Consider the following 18338-nt stretch of genomic DNA (forward strand, 5'->3'; position numbering starts at 1 on the left):
CCCAAGGCCTGGTCCCAGGGTGACCACGGGAGCAGAGAAGGGCCTGGGGCCAGACCGAGTCCACCCTGGAGCTGCTGGCCCTGCCTTCAGCCCCGCGCTCACCCCCAGCACGCCCGTCTCCCGTACTGGTCCCTGGGCCCCGTCCCCACAGCTGCCTCCCTCTCCTGTACGCTCTGGGGTCAGGGAGCAGGCTGCCTGGGCCCCTCTGTGGGGACAGGCTTGGGCACGGTGAGTGTGTGCTGGCACGTGGGTGCATCTGGGGGAGCGGGAGTGTGCACGCACACGTGTGAGGGTGCGTCTGAGCCCTGGTCTCACCCGGCAGTCACCGGGGCCACGGCCTGTTTTCTAGGAGGGTGTTTGCAGAGGACCTGTCTCTAAGCCAAGCGGAGAGCGGGGCCGCTGGGGGAGAAGCAGCGAGAGGAGGTTCCAGGCCCTGGGAGCCCAGGCAGGGGTGCGAGGGGTGCAGGGAGCCAGGCAGGACACAGCAGCCACCACTGCACAGCTCCTGGGGCGCAGTGCCCAGTTGTTCTGGAGTTCTGTTGTCTGGCCAGGGCAGCTCCTCGGTCGGCTTGGTCCTGGGCTTCCTGTGATGCGGCCGACTTCCTGCCACGGCCCCTTCTGAGCTGTGCCAGCTGCTGGTGGTCTGCTGTGCAGAGGACATGGTGGGGGCCTGTGACTTACCCGTGTATTCACGTGGGCCTTGTGGGGTTTCGGTGTGATGTCTGCCCCTCTCCTGGAGGGGAGCGCACTGTCCTGTGTTCCCTGCTGCAGCCCAGGGCTGCCCATGCACCCTGGGGATGTTGGGGATGGTGTGGTGGGGCGTCCGCTGCCAACTGGGCAGAGACCTCGGCACAACTTGGGTAGCGTGTCAGGATACCAGGAAGGGGGCTGGGGGCTCTTCCTGGCCCTCCACCCCGACCCTGTCCGGGAGGCTGCTGTGCGGGGCAAGGCCATAGGGCTGCACCCCCGGCCTCGGGTGTACACGCTCACCACCGCGGTGCTCCTCTTCTCTGGGATGGGCTTCCCGGGGGACAGGAAGGTGCCCCGCCTCACAGCGGGTCCTGGGCTTGGCGCGGCCGATCCGCGTCAGGGCCAGCCTGGGGTGAGTCCAGGTGTCGGCCCCGCCTCCCCTTCTTGGGCCAGCTGTGGGCCATGTCCTCAGCCCACTCTGGGACACGCAGTCAGTCTGACGTGACCCCCGTAGATCCCCTGCCACGGGGGGCCTGGTCCAGGGCGTGGAGGGTGGTAGGTGTGAGGGCGTCGTGTGATTGTTTGCTGAGAACTCGGAGGGCCAGAGACGCTGCTCCTGGTGTCCTTCTGTCCTGTCTGCCCCGACGGTTTCCTGCTTTCCTGGGGAGTCTTGTGGGATGGACGGGCAGCACCTGCCTCCCCCCATTCACTTCTATGCCCAAGGGGCTGAGGTGATGGGAGAGCAGTCCCCCGAGGGACCCCGCCCTGACCTGGCCCCTGAGCCACGCTGTGAGGTCTGTGAGGTGGGGACGGAGCCAACGTGTTCTCTGGGAGCCTCGGATGCTGAGGGTGCCACCAGTGGTGTCTAAGAGGCTCCATCGACTGTGCCCGAGGGGCCGAGGCTCCGAGCAGGACCCCACCTTGGAGGGCACCTGCGCCCCCCACGGTCGGCCTCAGGGGATGTTCACGTCAGGCTCCTGGGAGGGAAGGAACTCAGGCTGGTGTGGTCCCCCTGGTTCTCTCGGCTGTGTCAGCCTCACCATCACTGGGACCTGTGAGGGCTGGACCACACGCGGTTCCCTCACATGCCACCACACGCGATCACACACGTTCACACTCACACGGTCGTGATCACACACATCCACACTCACATGAATATGATCACACATGATCACACACACGTGATCACACACATTCACACTCACACATCACAGTCACACACGATCACACACCCACACTCACATGATTCACACTCATACACGATCACACACACGATCACACATGATCAAAATCAGTCACACATGTTCACGCACACATGCGCACCCACAGGTTCACATTCACACACATCCACATTCACTCTGAGCCTTGTTCTCTTAACCTTCACACGCTCTCTCACGTGTTCAGTCTCGCACACATGCTCATAACCTCACACAATCTCACAGCTCACACCCACTCATACACTCGTTCACAAGCTTACACACTCGGCTACACACACTGATCTGCTCACTCCCTTGCACACCCATGCGTGTCTGCACTCGGGGCCGGTAGGCGAGTGAGTTGCTCTGAGCTCCTTACAAGTGTGTCGACTCAGCCTTAAGAAGGCACGGCTGGGGCCCACCTGGCCCTCCCTGGGGGAAGCTACTTTGAAGGGGAACAATTGTAAAGAGATCTCTGGTTTCTCTACTGGTTTTGGAAATGCTTCCAGAAAGACACTTGGAAGTGACTGAAGTGACACTCAGGGGGAGGCGGGTTGGTGATGGATCCTGTTTGCCCCTGGGAAGGGCCACGTGAGCTGGAAGCAGCCGTCTTAGAGCCTGCGGAGCCGGGGGCTGAGTAGGGCAGCCAGGAGGCAGGGGAGGCCCTCGTGTCAGCCGGCTCTGCTCTGTCTTGGAGGCCAGGTGACCGCAGGCTCAGCCCTCCCCGGCGCTGTGTCCCCAGGCACCAAGTCTGGTGGGGGCCGTCTGGGGCTGTGGGACAAGCGGTGTGAGCCCTTCCCAGCCCCCCTGCCCTCCGGGGGTGCACGCGCGCGCTGTGGACAGGCCCCAGGGTGACGCTGCTCATCTTCCTGCCCTGGGGCTGCTTTTCTGCCTGCTGCTCTCTCTTTCTCAGCCTCTGTCTCACCCCGAGGTCTTGGCTGGCGCCCATTCTGACAGAAGCGCCCCGGCCTCCTGCCCAGATGCACGCTGCAGCCGCGCCCTGGTCTGGCGTGGCTCACGCGTGTCCAGTGTCTCGCAGGGCTCTCTGGTGTTCTCACTTGTGTTCTGTTTTGTTTCTTGCATGTGCAGTTTTGTAAAGCAAACACGAGGTACTGTATCTCGCAGCTCATCCGTCTCCAGCATAAACTCACCGTGAGTCTCTCTGCTACGACCCCCGCCTGTGGCTTCACGATACTACACGCAGCACCCCCGCCTCTAACTCGCTCTCCCACTTCAAGTCACTTGCTTCGGGGGCAGCTCCTGGCAAGCCGTCTGCAGCCTGGCCGGGGTGGTGGGCACACTTCCTGACGTCCCCGTGTCCTGCTCACGGGGTCAGGCTCTCTCAGCTTCGCCCCTCCTCTCCCTCCTGGTCTCCGTCCTCTTGTCTGCTGTCTGTCCCTGTGCGGTCACTCTGGTGTCTTGAGCAGATCTGCTTCTCCTGAGGCGACCATCACTGGGCGCCGCTGTGGGCCGTCTCCTCGTGGCTGCCTTGAATAGAGCGTCCATCAGGGGTTCACTTAGGACAGTCGTGGGTCCTCCTGCTGCACTCCCTTACATGGGCGGGGATGTCTCTGGCCCTTAGGAAGTCCTTGTTCTAGTCAGGAGCAGAGCTGCCGTCTGATTGCGAGGCCAGCTGAAGCCTGAGGTAGAGCCACAGAAACCCCAGGGTGGCTCTGCTGTGGGTGACTCTGGCCTGACTGTCCCCAGGGGCTCCTTGTTGAGGGTGAGGCCAGGCCCTGCAGGTGAGAGGTCCCTGGAGATGGCCGGGGCCCTCTGTGCCCCAGCAGTGGTGGGAGCTCCTGCCTCCCTGAGCCCTTTGCTCCCTCTTGTCAGCACAGAGCTGGGCTGGGCCCTCCCACGAGCACTGGGAGCCGCTGGCTTCGGGGCCCCTGATGTCCCTGGGGAAAGAGCACTGGATACCGAATGACTGATTCACAGGGTGGCACGGGACGCGGACATCTCATGATGGTGCTGCACTGATGTGTCGATGCATCGATGGTGCTGCTCCAGGTGGCTGCACGTTGTCGCAGCTGTGGGTGACGATGGGTGACCGGCTTTCTCTGTGCAGAGACCCTGAAGCAGGGCCACACCACAGAGGCTTCTTCTGAGTCCTGCCGGCATCCCGCCCACGGCGTCTGCATCTGGGCGTCTGTGCTGGGGCTGGAACCTCGTGGGGTGGCCCTGCCCTGTGGCTCCTTAAAGAGCCCTTTAGAGGAGGACTTTGCCCGAATCAGAGTCACCTGCCACACCGCACTGTAGGTGGCGGGCCCATACTCACATTGTTGAGCTGCTTGTGAGGGAGAGGTTCAGAGTGAGAGATGGGTGCTGGCCACACTGCTGCATGTGCCAACGGAGCAAGGACAGAACAGCAACCGGGCAGGTGCGGAGAGGCCGCACACAGACTCAGAGACACATCCAGAGGGGAAGCCAGCGGCACTGCTGGGGGGCGGTGGGTGCAGACAGTCTTAGGTGGTGCGAGGGCCCAGGGAGGCAGAGACCTAGCAGGAGCAGGACCAGGACCAGGCAGAGCCGCAGCAGGGAGGTGGCACAGGCTGCCCCTGGGAAGTTAGGAGGAGAGCCTGCTAGCCTGGTGGCTCCTTGTGGTTCTGGGTTGAAGCCAAAGAGAGAGAAGGTGGGTCTGTTGCAAGGTGACCTCAGGACTGGGGCAGCATGGCTCTGATGCTGGAGAGGCAGGTCATCAAAGGTTGTGGGTCAGTGGATGGCCAGGGGGCTGGCAGTTGTCCCCCACATGTCATCTGGGCCCCAGTGAAGGACAGGCATCCACTCTTGTGCTTTCATACTTCCGAAGTGCTTCCCCAGAAACGGCTCCCCACCCTGGAGCCTGGACCAGACCTACAGAGGGGCAGGACTCGGTGGTGCTCAGTGGCCAGGGCCCTCGGCCGTGACTCCAGGCTGTGCTGTCTGTGCAGTGGGGGCCTGACAAAGCCTTGCGTCTCTTTAGGCACTTTCCCCCTTTGCCCTTGCATGCGTCCGATCCTGGCTCCGTCACAACTCACTGTGGACCCTCTGTGAGCCACGTCCTCTAGGCTCAGTGTGACATGGGGACAAGAGCAGCACCGAATCCCTGAGGTAGCTGTGAGGGCTGGACACAGTGGCCGCTGATCCAGGTGCCACAGCCGTCACTGTTCTTATCCTGCCACTGCTGCCCTGACAGGGGTCCAGAAATCTCCAGAGGCTGAAGGATGAGACTGGCCTCAGAGGAGGTTTCCACTTGGCCAAGGTGGTGCTGGGGTCACCAACTCTGGGGGCCTTATTCAGCAAACACCCCACAGTGCAAAGGGCTCCCCGTGCACCCTGGGCTGTGGACCCCACGTGTGGCCGTGGGGTGAGGTTGGAGGGCAGGCAAGGCCTCTGGAAGCCTATGCAGTGAGGCCAGAGCCTGGACCACGGGCCACTCCTGACACCAGAGGGCTCGTGGACTGTGCAGCTCTCAGCCCTGTAGGGAGGGGTTCTCCATGGAGCCAGCAGAGAGGGCACTGGTGACCACCAGAGGTGATGCCTCCCGCCCCAGCCCTGACGGCTGGGCTCCTGGGAGCAAATGGTCATTGAGCTGAGGGGCAGCTGCCCAGCTGGGGGACTGACCACCTCAGGGAGAGTCCCAGCACGACTCGCACAGCCTCCTGAGAGGGCCAGCTGCCCAGGCCCTCACTCCCTGGGCTCTTGTCCACTTTGCTCCTGATGACTGCTTCCTGTAGGGTTCCCTCTCCAACAGCCCTGTCTCCCGGCCAGTAGCTTCCCTTGCTGGGGTGGAGATGGAGAAGCCCCTCCGCGAGCAGCTCTGCTCTCTGCTGCGCGCTGCAGGGGCTCCCCGCCTCCTACCTCTTCCTCAGTCCTGCTCCACTTGGTTGCTGCCCTCTTCTGTGCCCATTTTGGCTTTCCTGGCAGGCAGGCCAACCCCACCCCTCCCACCCCCGCCCTGGTAGCTGGTCTGCCACATCATGCTGGTGCCGATCATTCCCACTGCCCTGCACCTTTGGTCCCCGCTGGCACTCTCAGTCTCCGGGTGCCCCAACCCCAACCCCGAGGCGGGCAGTGCTGATTCTGTTACCCTGGGTATCTGCATAGACTGCCAGGGTGTCCAGGGCTCCTGCCGCCCTCCCCAGTCCCCTCCTCCTGCGCCCTCTGCCATCCCTCCATCGCTGTGTCCATCTGTGGCTTCCCCTGCGAGGCAGAGAGCTGGGGAGAGGGTGCGGCGTGGGGGGGCTCCGCTCATGCCGGTCTCCCCACAGCAGGCAGCAGAACTCGGCCAAGGCGCGCTCCGTGTGGGAGCAGCGGGCCAGCCAGCTGCGGCTGCAGAACCTGCGGGCCAGCTGCGAGGCGCTGTACAGCGAGATGGACCCTGAGGAGCGGCTGCGCTTCGCCACCTCCCGCCACCTGCGGCCCGACATGAAGACGCACCTGGACCGACCGCTCGTGGTGGAGCCGGGCCGGGATGGCCCGCGGGGGCCCGCGGGGGGCAAGGCCCGGCCGGAGGGCGCAGAGGCCGCCGAGGGCGCGGACCCGCCGCGCAGGCACCACCGGCATCGCGACAAGGACAAGGCCCCGGCCTCCGCCCCGGCGGGGGAGCAGGACCGGGCGGACGCTCCGAAGGCGGAGGGCGGGGAGCCCGGGCCCCGGGAGGAACGGGCGCGGCCGCACCGCAGCCGCAGCAAGGAGGCCGCGGGCCCCCGGGAGGCCCGGAGCGAGCGCGGCCGCGGCCCGGGTCCCGACGGCGGCCGGCGCCACCACCGGCGAGGGTCCCCGGAGGAGGCGGCCGAGCGGGAGCCCCGGCGCCACCGCGCGCACCGGCACGCGACCGAGCCGGGCAAGGAGGGCGCGACGCCCGGGGCCAAAGGCGAGCGGCGGGCTCGGCACCGCGGCGGCCCCCGGGCGGGCCCCCGGGAGGCGGAGAGCGGGGAGGAGCCGGCGCGGCGGCACCGTGCGCGGCACAAGGCACCGCCCACACACGAGGATGCGGAGAAGGAGGCCGCGGAGAAGGAGGGCGAGGTGGAGGACGGCGACAAGGAGAAGGAGCTCCGGAACCACCAGCCCAAGTGAGTCCCGGCAGGCGGACACCCGCGAGTGGTGGAGGCAGTCGGCCGGCCAGCGCGCGGTTGGAGGCGCTGCGTCCGCAGCTTATGGGCGCAGACCTGGCCGGGTTGGCCCTGTTTAGGCCATCCCTGTCCTCTGCCTCAGTCCTTTTCTGGGGTGCTGACAGGCCTGCCTTGTAAGGGTGACACGGGAAAAGCTTACCACGGAGTGGTGCGGGTTGTGTTCAGTGAACAGCAGCCCTCATCTTAAGGGACCCAGGAGGAAGAAGGCCAAGGGGAAATTGTCGGGACTGGTTGGGACACGTTAACTTGGAAAGAACAGTGACCCACGGAGAAGAGGAAAATGGGGACACTGAAGGAAAGAGTCAGGAGGGCCTGACGGAAGCCCAGGGAGCACGGGGCTAGGTGGTGAAAGGGGAGGGGACAGGCCACAGGGGACGCCACAGAAAGGGCCCCCTCAGGCCAGCCCAGCTCTGTCCCTGGATGGGCCTGGATCGGCCTGGATCTGACTCTGACTCTGTGAGAGCCCTGCGGTCACAGGTGCTGCGAGGCTGATGGCAGGAGTCTCACCAACAACTGGGCACGGACCACCCAGACCTTCTACAGCCAGGGGCCGCTGCTCAGGATCAGCCTCCCCGCTGTCTCTGCGTGCAGGCTCTGTGCTGGGCTGTTGGCCTGGGGGGGCCAGGTGGGGGCCTTGGAGATGAGCTCTTTCAAGCTTTTCATTCTGCAGACAGTTCTGTTCTTCACACATATTGTGATGTCAGCCATGCCTGGCCTTGTGAGTCAGTCCCTTTTAGGCACCTTTCAGACCTAAAAACACTGAAGTGTATAAGGTGATAAAAACTCTACAGAGGAGGTGGCCAGGGATTTATTTGATCTGGATAGAGGTTTAAGAAGCTGGGTTTTGCAGATTGAATAGAACTTTGGGGTTGCATCAGAGTCTGATGTGCATTCTTGGTTGCAGGGAGCCTCACTGTGACTTGGAGGCCAGTGGGGTCACGGGTGTGGGCCCTGTGCAGGCACTGCCCAGCACCTGTCTAGAGAAGGTGGAAGAACAGCCAGAGGATGCAGATAATCAGCGAAATGTCACTCGGATGGGCAGTCAACCCTCGGATCTGAGCACCACTGTACATATCCCAGTAACGCTGACCGGCCCCCCCGGGGAGACCACGGTTGTTCCCAGTGAGTATCTCCCCAGATCAGCGGTGCAGGACCCACCGTGTGCAGGCCCAGTTTGCTTTCCCTTTTCCCTCCTGCTGTGTGGAGACACAGCATGCCACTGTGAATTGTTCCCCAGTTGGAAAGCCCTTTGCTGTCAGCATTGGTGCCTTGATGGCCCTTTGCTTTCCAGTGCCCCAGAGGATACATGGCATTTAAGCTCTGTTCTCCTCTCTTCCAGAAATGTTTGCAAGTTAGCAGGTAAGTGCCAGGCATGGGGTTAAGGTGCTGAGGACACAGCAGAAGGGGGCAAGACCTCGCTGCCTTTGTGGGGCTTGTAGTCTTATCAGAGAGACAGTCCACAAAATGGTCACGACTCTTCATAGTTGCACAAACACTGCTGAGGATTATGGCCACAGGCTTGGCTGGGGTCTCAGGGTGGTGGTCGTCCCACCTGCATGCTCTGTGGTCCCTGCTCTAAGGCTCCTCCCAGGCCTTTGCCCGAGTTTCCCGTTCTCTCCAGTCCCTCCTTCACACTGCTCACGAGGTCCTGGTTTTTGCCGCCACTCCATTACTGACCGTGGGCAGGCACTGCGGGTCCAGGGTGAACAAGGTGCCGTTCCTGTCTTCAGGTCACTCTGTCCAGGAGGGAGAGACCGGCAGGGGACTGTGCGCAGGTGTGTGGGTGTTCTGTGAGCACTGAGGATAGAGAGAACATTCCCGGGGGAAGGGAAAGCCCACAGAAGCAGAAGTGACTTGGAATTCCAGGTACAGACCAGGCGCTGCCCAGGCCTGCCTGTGTGTGCAGACGTGTCCACGTGCAGACGCACGCACGCGCCCACTCTCTCGCTCAGGTGCTCCCGCCTGGGGCCTGTGGACCAGTGTATGAGGCCGGGTGCGACCGTGGGAGGCTGCTGGCTCTGGCTGCTTAGCCTCCCCTTCCTCTCTGCTTTCCTAGGAGAGAGCTTTCCCCGGTCCGTTCTGTTGTTTCACCTGCACAGGTCCTAGTGCATCTGTCTTCCCAGACTCCCAGGAATCAGCCCCCGGGTCTGATTCTTTTCAGATTAGCTTGAGGACAAGCCCAGGGTCCCTACCTGGCTTCTGTCCACAGGGGTCCAGGTGTAGCCCCTCCCCCAACCCCTGGCCACCACTGACCTTTTTCCTGTCTCTGTAGTCTGCCTTTTCCAGAATGTCATGGTTGGAATCATGTAGCCTGTAGCCTCTTCAGGTTGGTTTCTTTCACTTACCAATGTGCATTTAAGGTTCCTCCATGTCTTCACATAGCTGGATAGCTCATTTCTTTTTAGTGGTTAGTAATATTCCATTGTCTGAATGTACCAAGTTTACTTGCTGTTCACCTATTAAGGATACCTTGGTTGCTTCCAAATTTTGGCAGTTATGAGTAAAGCTGTTGTAGGTACTCATATTCAAGTTGTTGTGTATGCTTAAGTTTTTGGCTCATTTGGGTAAAAACTTAAGAGCACGACTTTTCGGGTTATGTGGTAAAACTATGTTTAGCTTTGTAAGAAGCTGGTCTAGCAAATTGGCTGTGTCATTTTACATTCCTATAGCAACGAATGAGAATTCTTACTGCTTCACATCCTCTCCAACATTTGGTGTTGCAGTGCTTTGGATTTTCACCATTCTAATAAATGCGAGATGATATCACACTGTTTTAATTTGTAATTGATGACATATGATGTTCAGCTTCCTTTAATGCCGACTTTTCAACTGTGTATCTTCTTTGATGAGGTGCCTGCATATATCTTGTGCCTGGTTTTTAGTTTTATTTTTTTTTGAAGAAAACTTAAGAGACAATTTTCTAAAGAGCAGTTTAAGGCTCAAAACAAAATTGAGGGGAAGGTATAGAGATTCCCATACACCCCATGCTCCTACACATGCATAGCCTTCCGCATTATCAGGACCACTCACCAGAACGGTGCTTTTTTTTTTTTTTTAAACCAACACGGAGCCTACATTGACACGTTACAATCACCCAAAGTCCGTAAGTCACGTTAGGGTTCACTCTTGGTGTTGTATATTCTGTGGGTTTGGACAAATGGATAATGACATGTGTCCATTGTTATAATATGATACAGAGTGCTTCCACTGCCCTAACAGTTCTCTGTGCCACGCCTGTTCACCCCTTCCCACCTCCCACCAACCTCAAGCAGCCGCTGGTCTTTTCATTGTCTTAACTATTTTGCTTTTTCCAGAATGTCATAGAACTGGAATCATGCAGTCTGTAGCCTTTTCAGATTGGCTTCTTTCACTTACAGATACACATTTAAGGTTCCTCCATGACCTTTCATGGCTTGATAGCTCATATCTTTTTAGTGCTGAGTAGTATTCCATTGTCTGGGTGCACCACAGTTCATTTATCCATTCAGCTCCCAGAGAGCATCTTGGTTGCCTCCAAATTTTGGCAATTATGAATAAAGCTGCTATAAAAATTTGTGTGCAGGTTTTTATGTGGACAAAAATTTTCAACTCCTTTGGGTAGATACCAAAGAGAGTGATGGTTGGATCATATGGCAAGAGTATGTTGTTTTAGAAGAAACCACCAAACTGGTTGTGCCATTTTGCATCCCACTAGCAATGAGTGAGAATTACTATTGCTCCACATCCTCGCCAGCGTTTGGTGGTGTCAGTGTTCCAGATTTTGGCCGTTCTACAAGTGTGTAGTGGTATCAGATTGTTTTAGTTTGCATTTCCCTGATGACGTTTGACGTGAAACATCTTCATATGCTCTTTTACCCTCAATATACCTTCTTTGGCGAAGTGTCTGTTTAGGTCTTTGGCCCAGTTTTTAATCAGGTTGTTGTTTTTGTTGTTGAGTTTTCTGGTGTCTTTGTGTATTTTGACTTTTATCAGTCATGTCTTTTCCAGTTAGTTGTTTGTCTTCTCGTTCTCTTGCTGTCTTTCATGGAGCAGAGGTTATTAATTTGAATGAAGTCCAGCTTATCCATTACTTCTTTCATCGGTCATATTTTTGGTGTTGTGTTTAAGAAGGATCACCACAGCAGTGTTTTGCATTTCACGTTTAGACCTGTGGGCCATTTTGGGCTAATTTCTGTGAAGGGTGTAAAGCCTCTCTAGGTTCTTTTTTTTTTTTGCACATGGATATCCTGTTGTTCCAGCACCATTTGTTGAAGACACTGTCTTTTTTTTCCCAGTGTATTGCTTTTGTTCCTGTGTCGATGGTCAAGTGACTGTTATTTATGTGGGTCGATTTCTGGGCTCTCTGTTCTGTTCTGGTGATCTGTTTGTTCATTCTTTCACTGAACTGCACTCTTTTGATTATTATAGCTGTGTAGGAAGCCTTGAAGTTGGGGAGTGCCAACCCTTTACCTTTGGTCTTCTTCGATACTGAAGTGTTGGCTATTGTGAGTCTTTTGCCTCTCCATATAAACTTTAGAATCATTTTGCTGATATAAAATAACTTGCTGGGATTTTGATTGAGGTTGCACTGACTCTATAGATCAAGTTGGGAAGAACTGACAACTTGACAATATTGAGTCTTCCCCATCCATGAACATGGAATATCTCTTTATTAATTTAGTTCTTTTATTTCATTCTTCAGAGTTTTGTAGTTTTCTTTATAGAGACCTTGTACGTATTTTGTTAGATTTTACACTGAAGTATTTCATTGGGGGGATGCTAATGTAAATGGTGTTGTCTTTTCGATTTCAAATGTCACTTGTTCATTGTTGGAATAGGTAAACAATGGACTTTTGTATGTTAACCTTACATCCTACAACCTTGCTAAAATAAGTTATTAGTTCTAGGAATTTTTTTGTTGATACTTTCAAATTCTCTACATAGATGATCAAGTCATCTTCAAAGAAAGACAGGTTTTTATCTTCCTTCCCAATCTGCATGCCTTTCATTTCCTTTTCTTGCCTTATTGCATTAGCAAGGACTTTCAGTATGGTGTTAGAAAGGAGTGGTGAGAGGGAACATCTTTTCCTTGTACCTGATCTTAGTGGGAAAGTTTCAAGTTTGTATGATGTAGGTAGGTTTAGGGTTTTTTTTGTATATTCTTTATCAGGTTGAGGAAATTCCTTCTATTCCTAGTTTGCTAAAAGTTTCTGAGTTTGATTTTGTCAAATGCTTTTTCTGTATCTATTGATATGATTTTGTGATTTTTATTTTTAAGTTTGTTGATGTGATGGATTACATTTATTGATTTTTGAAAGTTGGACCATCCTCACCTACCTGGGATTAATTCCACTTGTTTATGGAATGTAATTCTTTTTATACTTTTTTGGATTTGCTTTGCTAATATTTTACTGAGAGTTTTTACATCTATGTTCATGAGAGATACTGGTGTATGGTTTTCTTGTGATGTCTTTTCTGGTTTTGGTATTAGGGTAATGCTGGCCTATTTCTCATATCCAGCATACAGTCTCAGTCATGCATGTGTATACATATATCCATCTTCATATTCTTTTTCATTAAAAGTTACTACAAGATATTGACTTTAATTCCCTGTGCCATACAAAAGAAACTTGTTTTTTTAAAACCTATTTTTATATATGGTGGTTAACGTTTGCATAATTATTTATCCTTTTAATGTCCATGGGATCAGTAGTGGTGTCTCCTCTTTCATTTCTGGTATTAGTAATTCTTGTTTTCCCTTTTTAAACTTAGCCTAGCTAAAGGTTTATCAATTTTACTGATCTTTTCAAGGAACCAGCTTTTGGTTTTGTTGATCTCTTGGTTTGCTGTTTTCAGTTTCATTGATTTTTGCTCTAGTTCTTATTACTTCTTTTCTTCTGCTCACTTTGGATTTAACTTGCTCTTCTTTTTCTAGTTTCCTAAAGTGGAAGTCTAGATGATCAATTTTAGATCTTTCTTCTTTTCTCATTTATGCATTCAATGCTATAAATTTCCTTCTAAGTATTGCTTTTGGGTTTTCATTTTCATTCAGTTAAAAATAGTTTTAAATTTCTCTTGAAATTTCTTCCTTGACCCATATGTTATTTGGAAGTGTGCTGTTAAATCTTTGCATATTTGGGGATTTATCTTTCTGTTATTGATTTCTAGTTTGTTACATTGTGGTCTCTGAAAACAGACATTTTGCCCACTTTTTAATTGGGTTGTTTGTTTTCTAATTGTTGAGTTTTAGGGTTCTTTGTATATTTTTGTTGTAAGACTTTCATCAGAAATGTGATTAGCAAATATTTTCTCCCAGTTTGTGACTTGTCTCTTCACTCTCTTAGTACCTGGTACTTTTGGTTGTTACTGGTGGGAGGGTTAATTTGGTCCCTGATATTACTTCCCTGGTATAAGTTCTATTGCTTCTGCTAGGAGCATAAATCTAGGCTGTTGACTTTTATATGTCAATTTTGTATCTGACTACTTTTCTGAATCCTCAAATTGTTTATTAGTTTTAGTATTGATTCTCTGTGTTTTTTCTCAAGTTTTGTAAATACAGAGTTTTGTAAATATAGTTAGTTCTAACTATTCCTTCCCCAGTCTTAGGCCTTTCTTTGTTATTTTTTTTTTGCCTAATTACCACAGGCTAATGTGCTGTCAGATGACAGTGGAGTTAGTGGGTACCCTTACATTGTTTCTGCCTACACTAAGTACAGTTCTGGTTTGGGGCTTCAGAGGTGTGTGTGTGTGTGTGTGTGTGTAATCGTGTTGTTGTATTCGCTAATTTCTATTTCAGTATTTTTTGTGTGGAATAGACTTTGAATTTTGCTGAAGGTCTTTTCAGCATCCATTGAGATCACACATTATTCCTCTTAAACTTGGGGATTTATAGTAGTAAGTTTTCAGATCTTGAACTGTTCTTGCAATCTTAGAATAAACCCCACTAGATTATCATATTTATTCTTTTAATGGGATGTTGGATTCTGTTTGATAATACTGTGGGGGATTTTTGGATTGATACTTCAGAGTGAGATGTGTTCTGTACCTTTCTTATACTATGTTCAAGTATCATAAGGTTTAGGTATTAATGCTCTGTAGTTATCTTTTGTTTAACTTCACTAACCCATTTTTGAAAATCAAATGTTATAGTGGGAGTCTCATTTCCCATTATTTTAAGTGGGAAAAATTGTACTATACTATAAATATTATAATGTATTATAATTGTACTAAAAAAATCCCCAACCAATTTCTTAAAATATAACTAAAGCACAGTTAATCACTGAAAAGTAAAAACTATCACATTAGGCATAAAACACTTAACACATCGTTTCCTGATCACCACAGTTGAAATAACTATTCACAAGCAGTTGCTTCGGACACCGCCTTCACTGAAACTTGTACTTTTCAAAAATATCCACACATGATTCTCAAAGCCGACCAATTGAATTTGGAATCTTGCCTGAGAGTTTTTCCCATGTTTGAAAAGAACGTGGTACTGAATTTTGGGGATGTATACATTTTTCTTTCCTAAACATCAGCCCCCCAAAACCCCAACAACATGAATGAGAGATATATATATTCTACTGAAGTGTGGGTCACATGAAACTAAGAGCAATCTGTTGGGGACTTTTACCCAGGGGGATGTTCTGTAGGGTGTACCTGTTATTGACTCACAAAAAGAATTAGAAAGTTTTCTTCTTTTCCTTCTCTGGGATAGTTTAAAAGTAGCATTAGGATTATTTGGTCTTTAAAGATTTGGTACAGTTCCTTTGTGAAATCATCTGGGTTTGCTTTTTGTTTGCTTGTTAGGATAGTTCTTTGATAGTTTCTGTTTCGTTATGACGTTGGTCTGTTTAAATTTTCTTACCTCCTAAGATCAGTTTGGTAAATTACAATTTCCTTAGAAACAATCCATTTGATCTAGTTTTTCCAATGTATGTTCATAGAGCTTTGCAAAGAAGTGCCCTAAGTTTTTAAAAAAAACTTCCTCTGGTTCAGTGTTTTTTCCCTCTTCTCATTTTTTATCCTTTGTATTTGTGTTTTCTCCCCTCCTTATTTTCTTAATAAGATCAGTTAGTGGTTTATAAATTTTGTGAATTTTTATTAAAAAAACAGCATTTAAATTTACATATACCTTAGTTTTGTTTTTTAAATCATTGCTTTCCAATTTTATTTTCATTATTCCCGGCCTTCTGCCTTTTTTGTTTTACTTTGTCATTCCTTTTCTAGCTTCTTGAGTTGGAGATTTGCTTTATTTTATTCTTTAATTTGTATTGTATGATTATTTAAGGATATGAATTTTCCTCTGATCACTAATTAAATTGTATCCTATAGATGCTGACATTGCGTGTCCTAATTTTCATCATATTTTAAAGAAATTGTGTAATTTTGGTCTGAATATCCTCTTGGTGTTTATAGATTCCTTGGGATTTTCCATGTAGAGAATCAAGTACTCTGTAAATTAACAGTTTTATTTTCTGCTTCCTGATGTGTGTGCCTCTCATCTCCTTGCCTCCCTCATTGCGCTGGCTGCACCCTCAGTGCCGTGCTGGAGAGCGGTGGTGAGAACTGGCACCCTTCTCTTGTTCCGTCCTGTGGGAGGAGGATGCCTTCCTCCATCTGCGTCTGTTGATGTGATCACGTGCTTTGTCTTCTGTAATGTGGTCGTTTACACTGATTGGTTTTCAGATATTAACCTGCCTTGCATCCGAGGGACAGACTCTACTGGTCATTCTATATAATTATTCTATATGTTGCTGAATTCAGTTTAATAATATTTCTCTAGGGAGTTTTGCTTCTGTATTCATGAGGGATATTGGTCTACAGTTTTCTTTGTGCTCTTTGTCTGGTTTTGGTATCAGAATAATACTGAATTCATAAAATGAATTGAACAGTAGTCCTTATTCTGTCTTTTGGAAGAGATTATATAGAATTGGTGTTAATTCTTTATATGTTAGGTAGAATTTTCCAATGAAGCATTTCTTTATTGGAATTTAAAATTTTTCCTTAGTACAGGTATGTTACCTAGTCACAGTAGGTGAGCTGCCTTAGTCGGCACTTTTTGGGGAGCTGGCCCGTTTCGTTTAGGCTGTCAGACTTATGTGTGTGTAGGTGCTTGTGGGAGTCCCGTGTTTCTTCTGATGTCCTCATGGTCCGTAGTGACAGCCCTGACCTCATTCTTGATATTGGTCATTTGTATCATCTTCCTTTTTTTACTTTGAACTTTTCAAAGAATCAGATTCTTGTTTCATTGATTTTCTCTATTGTTTTCCTCTTTCCAGCTGCATTTGATTTCTGCTCTTTACTATTTTCTTTTTTCTCTGCTTTGGGTTTATTTTGCTCTTTTTCAGTTTCCTGAGATGGGAGCTTAGGTTGATTTGAGTTTTTTCCTCTTTTCGAATGTAAACATTAGGTGGTATAAATTTTCTTTTCAGTCCTATTTTAACTATGTCTCACAGATTTTGATATATTTTAATTTTCATTCAGTTTCATTAAAAAAATTTCCCCTGAGACTTCCTCTTTGACTCCTAGATTATTTAGAAATATGCTATTTAGTTACCAAGTGTGTGGAGATTTTCCTGTTATCTTTCTGTTTAGCTTCTAGTTCGATTATTTTGTGCTCAGTGAACACATCCGGTATGATTTCAATTGCTTTAAATTTATTAAGGTTTGTTTTATGGCCCAGGATCTGGCACATCTTGGTATGTGTTATGTTTGTGCTTGAAAAGAATACGTGCCCTGCTGCTGCTGGGTGGAGTGTCATGTGTCAGATCCCGTTGGATCCCACTGGGCTGTGTGCGTGCTGATTTTCTGTCTAGGTCTGTCACCTTTTGAGAAGGAGGTGTTCAAGTATGCAACTGTAAATGGGGATTTGTCTATTTTGCCTCTCAGTTTTATTAGTTTTTGCTTTATGTATTTTGAAGTTCTTTTCTTGAATATATACACATTTAGAATTGCTGTCTTCTTGAAAGATTGACCCTTTTATCATTGTGTAATGTGTTTCTCTGCACTTGATAATTTTCTTTTCTCTGATGTCTACTTTATCTGATATAAATATATCCACCCTGTTTTTTTAAATTAATATTTGCATAGTACGTGCTTTTACTTTCAAACTAACTATATAGTTATACTTTTAAGCTAGTTTCCTGTAGACAGCATATAATTGGGTCATGTTTTTCATCCACTCTGTCAGTTCTTTTTTTTTTTTTTTGGCATATTTAGACCATTTACAATTAATATATGTATTCTAGCTTAACTCCGCTGTTTTACTTTTTGTTTTGTTTGTTCTTTCTGTTTTTCATTTCTCTGGTTTCTTCTTCCTGCCTTCCTGTGGGTTTTATATATATATACACACACATACATACATACTTACATACATACATACATATGTATAAGAATTCCACTTTATTTGTAGTATTTTTGAGTGTATCTCTTTATATTGGTTTTTCAGTGGTTGCTCCAGATATTACATTATATATGACTTGTCCTGGTCTACTGGGGTTGTCATTTTACCAGTTTGAGAAAGTATAGAAACCTCACCTCTCTTTTTCCTCCTAAGTATAGTTATGTTAAACATTTCCTCTACATATATTTAGACCGCACATTAATGTGTGTTAAATTTTTGCTTTGATTATCAAACATAACCCAGAAGCCTCTAGAGGAGAAGTAAAGTGTATTGTATTTACCCATATTTTTACTTTTTCTGTTGTTCTTTCTTCCTTCATTCCTGGTATTCCAATAGTTCTTCTTTCATAATTTACTTTCTGTTTGGAGGACCTTCCTTAGGCATTCTTTTAGGGTAGGTGACAAATTCTCTTAGTTTTCCTTCATCTGAGAATGTCTTGATTTTCCTTTCATTCCTGAAGGATATTTTCACTGGGTATAGAATTCTAGGTTGACAGTTCTTTTTTTTTCAGCACTTGAAAAAAACGTGTGCCTCATCCTTCTGACCTCCATGGTTTCTGATGAGAAATCCACTGTCATTCGAATTGTTTTCTTCCTATAGGTAAGATGTTTCTCTCTCCCTGCTTTCAAGATTTTTTTTCTTTGTCTTTATATTTCAGAAATTTGATTATGATGTATTTTGTCATGGGTTTCTTTAGGTTTATCCTGTTTGGGGTTCACTCAGCTTCTTGAATTTGTAGGTTTATGTCTTTTGCCAATTTTGGAAATTTTCCATTCATTATGTCTTTGAATATGTCTTCAGCTCTGCCCTCTTTCTCTTTTCTTTCCAGGACTCTGTTGACATGAATGGTAGATCTTTCATTTTAGTCCCAAAGGTCCCTGAGGCTCTGTTCACTTTTTTCAGTCTATTTTCTCTCTGTTGTTCAGATTGAGTAATTTCTATTGTTCTGTCTTC

General features: G+C 49.4%; 1 protein-coding gene across 2 annotated transcripts in view; it reads left to right on the plus strand.

Moving 5' to 3' along the window:
- Positions 1–18338, plus strand: part of CACNA1B (calcium voltage-gated channel subunit alpha1 B) — a 171072-nt gene that overhangs the window by 80872 nt on the left and 71862 nt on the right. For both annotated transcript variants that reach the window (XM_072960634.1, XM_072960635.1), the window contains exons 19-20: positions 6137–6940; positions 7905–8122. In XM_072960634.1, coding sequence (XP_072816735.1) covers positions 6137–6940; positions 7905–8122 — 1022 coding nt within the window. The remainder of the gene's footprint in view (positions 1–6136; positions 6941–7904; positions 8123–18338) is intronic.

The sequence above is a fragment of the Vicugna pacos genome, chromosome 4 (genome assembly GCF_048564905.1).
Source record: "Vicugna pacos chromosome 4, VicPac4, whole genome shotgun sequence".
In the NCBI taxonomy this organism is placed as follows: domain Eukaryota; kingdom Metazoa; phylum Chordata; class Mammalia; order Artiodactyla; family Camelidae; genus Vicugna; species Vicugna pacos.